This window comes from Nothoprocta perdicaria, unplaced genomic scaffold (assembly GCF_003342845.1).
Source record: "Nothoprocta perdicaria isolate Ctin4 unplaced genomic scaffold, notPer1 scaffold_66, whole genome shotgun sequence".
Taxonomy (NCBI): domain Eukaryota; kingdom Metazoa; phylum Chordata; class Aves; order Tinamiformes; family Tinamidae; genus Nothoprocta; species Nothoprocta perdicaria.
The window spans coordinates 3,256,373-3,264,537 of record NW_020455932.1 but is presented as its reverse complement, the minus strand read 5'-3'; the positions used below and the strand labels follow the sequence as shown (position 1 = coordinate 3,264,537).

Here is an 8,165-nt window from a genome sequence, read left to right as displayed (position 1 = left end):
GAAGGGGGCTTATGCATGACACCTTTGGGTGGGGAAAGGGCAGTGAGAGAACCTGGGGACAGGGGGAAGGGGAGGTTGGAGGACAGGTACCAAAGAGGCCCTGTAAGCCTGGCAGATGGCAAAACGTGGAGTCTGCAACCAGAGACACAAAACACCAAACCACTCGCAGCTGTGTGCATGCCAGATGAGCAGAGGTAGGTTCAGGACCTGGCAGAAAAGCCATAAGGATGTGGCAAAAGGTCCAGGAAGGCTGGGGGCTGGTAGTGCCATGACTTCAGATGCCTTCTGTGATTTCAGCTTTCCTTGTGGGAGCCAAGCGTGGGAAGCGGCTCTTGCTTTGCCATTTGCCCTTAGGAAACAGCTCCCTGCAGCCCCCCAGAAATCAGCACCACAGGTGGGTAACACCCGCCTCTGCTCCACCAGCCTGTGTGTATTCCCTTCTCACAGCGTACAGCTTAAAGAACAGACTGGGGAGGCAAGAGGTCTCCTGCACAGAAGACATTTGAGACCCTCCACCTGCTTCTCTCATCCTTCTGGCCACCAAAACCACAGCTCGAGACAGACCGGTTGGGTTTCATGTCCACCACGAAGCAGCTGAAAGCCTCTCTGCAGGCAGTATTGGGTACAGAGATGCGGGCAGCACATGGGGTGGCAAACCCTTCTCTGCGTGCCCTTTTCAGGCTGTCTTTCGGGCACTGATAGACCACTGGCCCACATCTCTGCTGAAGGTCTGCTTCCCAAAGCAGAACCCCTCTTCCCTCTGAAATTTTGGAGGGGCRAACATCCAAGACAAGCCTCGTTCTCCATGCAGACAGCCCTCGCGATGGACCAGAGCTCCCATTCTCCCTGCAGGAAGCCTCTGCTACAGTGAGGAACGTGCCCCAGCCCTTTGTGGCCCTGCTCCTTCACTGCCTTGCTGGGAACCATTTTGAACCGAGGACATGGAGGCTCTGCCTCGTTTCTGCCACTCACCTAYGAAACCTTCACCCCAGCCCCTTGTGTCAGTTACTGGAAGCTCCTCACAGGTTCTCAAAACGCAAATCCCCCTCCCGCCGCAGCACATTCAAACTGCTGCGATGAAAAGCCGCTAGCGAGTGGCCCCCTTTCCTCCCCACATCAGACACCAGCTCCCTGCCGACTCCCACAAACCTGCTCTGACTCAGAGATGACGGTTGAATAGGTCTGCACCTCAGCTTCAGGCCGTCTCCTCATACTTTATTTTCCACTCCTGCTCCAATACCCGTACCATGCTTGCCTCAGGCAGGCAGGCCCAGGAGGCTAACTCTGACCATCATCCTCTGCTTGTTTAAGCCACTTCGCGGCTTGCTTTTGCCAAAGAAAGTGCTTTGCTCTTTTTATTATCTCATTATTTTCCTCTGTTGCACCTACCACCAAGCCCTGTGCTCTAAGTGGGAGTCTGTGTTAATCCACTTGCTTCCAGCAAGCAGCTCCAAAGGACCCCCAGGACCACAGGGATGGCTGGGAGAAAGGCACCCAGGGCAGACTGAGGGCAAAGCAGGAGCCAGAGAGGCAGCAAGTGCCAAGGGTTTTAGGGCAAGGCGGCACTGGAGCCAGCCGCAGGGAGCTCCAAGCTGTGGCCCTGTCTCCTGGCCACCCAAAGTGCCACGGTGACAACCAGAGCAGCTGCATTGGTGCGTACAGAGCGTCTGCAGGATCAGAACTGCAGCGTGGAAGGTGGGGGCTCWCCCCCTGCCTTGCCTGAAGCCCCCCCAGCCCTAGCGCTGAGCGCGTCTCACGCCGACAGCCCCTTTCTGCAGAAGCGACGAGCCCAGGCCCGGCTCGAGCACCGCCACGAGAGCCTCCACAGCGCCAAGCGAGCAGCTCAGCGCCCACAGGGCTGCCCAGGCCGCGCGCTGGCACCGGGAGCAGCGCGGGGGTGGCACGCGAGGCCGGCACAGGGCCCCTCGCGCTGCGACTGCTCGGCCGGGCCTTTCCCAGAGCAGCCGGCAGCTGCCTCGCGTAGAAACCCCGTGTGCTCTGCGGTTTTGGAAAGTCACTTTTCTCGCCCGGAGGGAGAGCCGGGTATCAGTTCTCAAAACCTGCATTAAAAAAAAAAAAAAAAATCAACTCGCTGGGACTTCCTGCCCGGCAGCCCGGGGCCCCCAGCCCAGCCCAGCCCCAGGGCACGCTCTGCTGAGAGGTGCCCCAGCGCCGCCGGGCTGCTTCACATGCCAAACCTGCACACTGCAGGCCTGGCTGAAATACTTGAGCAGCATTTGCTGCAAGGGGAGGAGCTGTCTTAAATGGACTCAGATCTAAAGCTTCCTGCCTGCTTGATGCTTTCTCTTGCAATTACAACCCAGGCTGCTGCTGTGCACATTTTTCCTCAGCTTTCTTCAACATGAGATCTCCCTGGCCTACTTTTCTCAGCAAATAAAGTTCTGCACATGCATTTGCCTTTGCCACAACCCCCCAGCATCTCTGGCGGCGGCATCTAAGCGGAAGGCTCGTTCTGGGCCCAGCGCTCAGCTCGGGCGCCTGGCAGCAGTGAATCACTCGGGTGCGTGGGCCGGGAGCTGCGGCGCGCGCGGGGGCGAGCGAGCAAGGCAGCGGCAAGGGCCTCACACCTCAGCCCCACGGCAGGCGTCAGCCCCTGCAAAGTGCTGCGATCTGCTGCGGGCGGGAAAGGCAGATTGCCTCGGAAYGACCACAGGTTGCTCAGCCAGTTGGGCTCGGCTTTTCAGCTCCGTTCCTCTGGACTGCAGCCACTTCTCTTAACTCTCCATAAGCCAGAGCTGCTGCACTTCCTAGCAAGACGCGAGACCCCTGCATTCCGCCTTGCTTTCCTGCAAAGCATGACGGCAGCGGATGCTCTTCCTGCAGAGCCACTTCCTAAATCCTGCTGTGACCCCCAGGCAGCGACCGAGTTGCTGCCAGAGCGCAGCTTGCCCAGCGGCAGCCACGACACCATAAGACCCGCGCGCAGCTCCCTGTCGCACAAGCACGTGCAATGGCCCCGCGCTGGCAGCATGGCACGGGCCGCTGCCCCCAGCCCTGTGCAGGCCCCTCTGCGCCCCGTGTGCCAGCGAGATAAGACAGCCTCCATTGGAGGCAGGGGCCTTGCTGGGCCTCCCCGCATGGAGCAGATCCAGCAGGCTCATCCCCAAGCCTGCAGCMGGGGAAGGGAGATGCCACCTATGCTTGAGCACCGAGGGAGCTGGAAGAGAGTTCCGTGCCCTCTGGGATGTACTGGAACCCCGAGATCTGCCTCGGGTCTCTGCTGCTCAGCGCCTGACTAATGCCCGTGCTGTGCGCAGGTGAGCTCAGCAGGCGGCCGCAGCCCCGCTCCCCAAAGCCCTGCTGCCACCCCGTGGCATCCCGGCAGCAGGGCTGCGAGGGGCAGCCCCAGCCAGCACCTCCCTCTCCACCGTCCTCGCAGCCGGCTCCGCACAGCCCTCCCTCCGAACCAGCTCCAGTCCAAATCTCCATCCTACAACCTGCCTCCCTCAGCTAGAGGGACCCTGTCCAGCAGCACATCRCTCCCAACCAGGTTTAATTTAAACCTTGCCAGTTGCCGTTAGGCTCAGACCACACCTGAGACAACAGTCATTCCTTCTTTCCCGGACAAACCTGCACAAGACAAACTCATCCCAGAGGACATGACAGAATCCCAGCTCACCCTGCCCGTCCCGCTGCACAGCTGGTCTGAAACCACCCTTCAGGAGCCCAGATATCCAAGCACAAAATCTCCAGATCTTAGCTCTGAGGGAAGCCGTCCCTCCGGCCTGCTGAGGCTTCCACACTGTGCTTTCCTTCACCTCTCACCAAAAGACCTGACCTACCAGGCATTTCTGACGTACGTCTCTTGTCCGTTCTGTGCAACCAAGCAGGCCGGGAGCATGGGTATGAGGTAGCTTAAGGATTTGGACGTTGACCAAGGATGGTCAAGGATGTGTGAAAGCCGGGCTCGGTGGCCTCCTTTGCCCAGGACCCGAACCTGCTGCTCCATTCCGCAAGGTAGCACGGCAGCCACCGGGCCACGGGCTGTTCTGTGACAAGGCGCTCTCGGCCCTTCCTGCACAAGGTGCTGCTCGCATGCAAGTATTTGCTGGAGCCACAAGCAGCTGAACGACTCACGCTGCAAGACCTGGTTCCAGTCTGCGCCTACCAAACCCTCTGACTTCAGTGTCAAAGGTGCGAGTCCYTGAGAGAAGTGTAGTTTAAATGATCTTGGTGTGCAGTGGCTCCTCTCAACCGCTTCAGCCCCCTGCACCGTCTCCATGCACTCACCAAAGCATGGTGCATCTCCAGCTGCGTTTCCGCTCAGAAACCAGAAAACAGGCAGATTTTCCTTGGCCAACCTGTAGTGCCTGGGCTTGTAATACGGGGAAGTTTTCTTTGGGTGATCTCTACAACTCAGACGAAACCAAAAAGCACCAACAATACCTTGTAGCTTGACAGGGCCACTCTCCAATAGCAATCCATTCTCTTCACTGCAGGCACTTTGCCCTGAATCAAATAAAATAACCTTCCAGGTTCTATCAGTTTTCCAAGAGCTCCATATAGGAAACAAACAAACAAACAAAAAAGGAAAATATAGGAAAAACAAACAGAAAAACAAAAGCTTATGGATACATTATTGATAGAGGACTCTGCTTGCCCAGCCCCYGGAGAAAAGCCATGCTTTTTGGTCACTAGCTACTGCTGAACTAGAACTAAACTAGCAATAGTCAGTAGGATACCGAGTCTCTGAGGAGCCAGTGCGACACGGTGGGGAGACTGTGTCCAGTTAGCTGGACAGGACAAAACGCATGGTGTTAGCCAGGACTTCATGACCRCAAGGCAGGACGTGTTTCTACCTATTTGTTGGGGCAACAACACATCCCTCCCCGCCGCAGGGTCCAATGCCTCCCAGTGCCACCAGCTGCAGGTTGTTCCTGCTCTGTCTGCCACTGGAGGCCATCAATGGTCCATTCCAAGTCCTTCCAGTCTGCTTCACAAGGTAACTCACTTTGGTGCGCTGCAAAGCAGGGTGAAGGCTACTGTGACCACTAGAACTCCCTCCATACAAATTATTGCACGTTTTCTTACCTATTCTGTCCAGCAGTGAGATTTGGCATTGCTTGTTCTGAGAGCAAAGGACACCCCAGTTCATCCAGGGTGTTGATCCATCCATCCTGTGGTGGGCAGGACTGCAGAGCGAGCACACACGACGGACACAGCGCTGACCAGGTTGCATGGTTTATTGAAGTATTTACACAGGTCTCCTCTTCCCCATGCTGACAGCAAAAGGTTTGTGCACTATTAAAAGCCTCTTTCCCTGACCTACTTACATGCTCCTATCAGGACTTCGAAAAAAAAATCTATTCTGTGGGCAGAAATTGGAATTTGTGTTTGTGGGGGGAAATTAGTATGGGAAAGTCCAAAGGTACTGAGTGAGAGAGGTGAGGCAACAAACCAGCAAGGACCCCCCAAGCCCCCGCTCGTTTASCCACTGGCTACAGCTCAAGGCTTCCAGAGCAGCCCTCCGTGTTCCGGCTGCCCCTCCAGTTGGTCCCGCAGAGCAGAGGCAGCACAGAAGCACCTTAGGTTTTGATAGCTGTGTCTCGAGACTTGTAAGCCACGCCACGGCTCTTCAGCTCTCGGACGATGCCTGCAGGAGGGAGACAAACACATTTCAGCATTCAGAGAGGGAGCCCTCGGGAGCCGGCCGGTTGTGCCCRTCCTTTTAGACACCCAGAACTGCCGCTCACATCTACACTGGCTGAATGCAGGTGTTGTCACATGGTACAGCTGAAGGACMTCAGGAAACATTGTCCCTCACACTTTAGAACGGGGCCAGTCACTCCGTGTATCTTAAACCATCTCTTCTTGCTCCTGGTAAGACCAGTACATCTCAACTARTTACTATGCAGAGTCGCTTGTGATGAAAGGGAAGCACCCACAGCAGACACAGAAATCAAAAGCTGGACAATCGTCTCAGGGTATCAGCTTCACTGTAAAGAATGTTTATTGATTCACTTCCTATATACCAWTTTTTTTTTTCTCCTCAGGAGCAGGAATGTCATTTATTTTCTTTCTGAAGTTATTTGAATATTATGATAATGAACTGACCAAGCTCTTAAGGCATTTTCTTAAACCTTTCAAACAGTTTTGTGACTTTCTTGGTAAAGAAAAGCGTTAGGAGAACAGCACTCTATGGCAAGGGACAGCCAAAGGAGRGCCTTCGAGGGCCACGAGTGCAGCTCGCTGATCCCTGCACTCCTCAGTCCCCCCTAACCTCTCTGTCCTCCCTCCCGTTGCAAGGCCAATGACAGCAGCTGCCCCTGCCCTCCTGCTGCCCTGTGCGCTCCATGGGCAGCTGTGCCCAGCACACGCTGCCATCGGCTGCGCTCCAATTATTTCGGACACGTCCAAAGCTGTGGCCAGCAGGCCTTGATGTCAAGGATCATCACAGAAGGGTTGAGGTTGGAGAGACCTCTAGGGATCATCCRGTGCAGCCTCCTGCTCCAGCAGGGTCACCCAGAGCTCGGGGCACCCAGTCGCATCCAGGTGGGTTTGGGAGATCTCCAGAGAAGGAGCCTCTGCAGCCTCCCTGGGCAGTCTGSGCCAGGSCTCGGGCACCCTCATAGGAAAGTTCTTCCTCATCATCGTGATGCTCCAGCTCCTTCCTCCATACAGTTGATGGAGCTCAGGTCAAAAATAAGAGGCTTGGGATTTCAGACACAYGCACAGGCTGCGGACATGGGAATGCAGCACTTGGAAAGGGGTGTGAGGTTGGGATTCTGCTCTGGGCCTCTGGAGAGGCAGCAGGGAGCAGTGGCCATTGGCCACATGGAAGGTGCACATTTCTGCTACAGAGRGAGTAAAGTCGACTCTCAACACCCTCCAGTCCACTTCTAAATGCACAAAACCCACCAAGCCCATTGTGCACTCCTAYGGTGTAAAGGGTTATCTGCTCACCAAGACCCCCAGCCCTCCTCAAGATCACTTTCTTTAACAGTACCGCTTTCGTTTCTAACACAKGCTCTCGCATTGCCCTGCACCGAACACCTTGACCCACGCTCTCGTTCTGAGCTCGGCCTTCTCTCACAGGTCACCRCTCCGACGGTCTTTCCGAAATCCCCAGGTTTCATTCTCAGTTGTTTCATTGTYGTTTCTGACAGGCCGGACACTGACTGAGCGCGGGGGCAATATCTGTGCACAGATCCCCTGCGACTGCCCTCCCGATTTAACCTCTCCTTGCAGCGGTTCCCTSGCGCACCTCCTCATCCGCGTGACGCCTGCTCCGTTCACTGCGGTGTTCGTTTCAGCTACAGGGGTGCAGTCACCAGGAGCTGCCTCTCAGTCCTCACGATATCACACACAGCCAGTGTGATTTACACAGTATCGATGCACGATCAAGTCTGTCACCTCAGGGCCGGTCCCCAGCTGCCCCCCATTCCCACTGCCCAAGATAGTCCCGCGCTGTCCGTGGGAGAGGCTCCCGGTGCCGGGCGTTACCTTGGGGCAGGCGGCCGGTCACCGACACCGCGTACACGCCGGGCTTGAAGCTGCCTGCGGAAAGGACACACCGAGTCACAGCGCGCAGCGGCAGCCCCGCCACCCCCAGGGAGGGCTGCCAGAGGGAAAGCGGCTCCAGCGCAGAGCGCCCGCACAAACACTCACTGATCCGCTGCCACTTGGACACCCAGCTGTCCTCGGGGCTCATCATGGCGATGATCCTGCGGGGGACACGGGGTGAGGACACGGGCCCGGCCCCGGGCGGCCCGGGGTGCCCGGCRGGCCGCACTCACCCGTCGAAGGAGGAGCTGGTGCAGTCGTAGACCATCTCGCGGTTGCCCTTCATCTGCAGGTAGGCATCGCAGTTGTCGCACCCGTCGTACTCGAACTGGTCGATGGTCTGCGGGGACGGGGGCGGCGCGCGCTGAGCCGGGCCGGCCGCGGCGGGCCGGGCGCTCGCAGAGGACGGGGAGAGGGAACGGGGGGTGCGGCCGCTGAGCGCGAGCGCGGGGAGGCCGGGGGGGCCGCGCGGAGGGAGCCCGGCGAGCCCGGGCAGGCGGGAGCGGAGCCCGGCGGGGCCGGGCCGGGGCCGGGGAGCGCCGCGCAAGGGCCGCCGCGCACCTTGACGAGGGAGCAGAGCAGGCAGGCGCGGAGGTGCCGCAGGTCCTTGGGGACGGTCTCCAGCGCCATGGCCGCCGCCG

General features: G+C 57.9%; 1 protein-coding gene across 1 annotated transcript; it reads right to left on the bottom strand.

The window, feature by feature from the left end:
* Window positions 1-5,186: 5,186 nt before the first annotated feature.
* On the bottom strand, window positions 5,187-8,165 carry SUPT4H1 (SPT4 homolog, DSIF elongation factor subunit). Its single transcript, XM_026050186.1, has 5 exons — window positions 8,086-8,165; window positions 7,758-7,864; window positions 7,630-7,685; window positions 7,465-7,518; window positions 5,187-5,614 (listed from the first exon to the last, which is right to left on the bottom strand). The coding sequence occupies exons 1-5, from the start codon at window positions 8,152-8,154 to the stop codon at window positions 5,547-5,549; spliced, it is 354 nt and encodes a 117-aa protein (XP_025905971.1). The 5' UTR covers window positions 8,155-8,165; the 3' UTR covers window positions 5,187-5,546.

What these genes read in the sequence shown, in the direction of transcription:
- SUPT4H1 (XM_026050186.1), bottom strand. Translation starts at nt 8,154, where the DNA reads ATGGCGCTGGAGACCGTCCCCAAGGACCTGCGGCACCTCCGCGCCTGC. An exon ending in TGCTCTGCTCCCTCGTCAAG is followed by an intron (nt 7,865 to 8,085) that starts GTGCGCGGCGGC and finishes CCGTCCCCGCAG; the next exon opens with ACCATCGACCAGTTCGAGTA. An exon ending in GACCGGCCGCCTGCCCCAAG is followed by an intron (nt 5,615 to 7,464) that starts GTAACGCCCGGC and finishes TCCCTCCTGCAG; the next exon opens with GCATCGTCCGAGAGCTGAAG.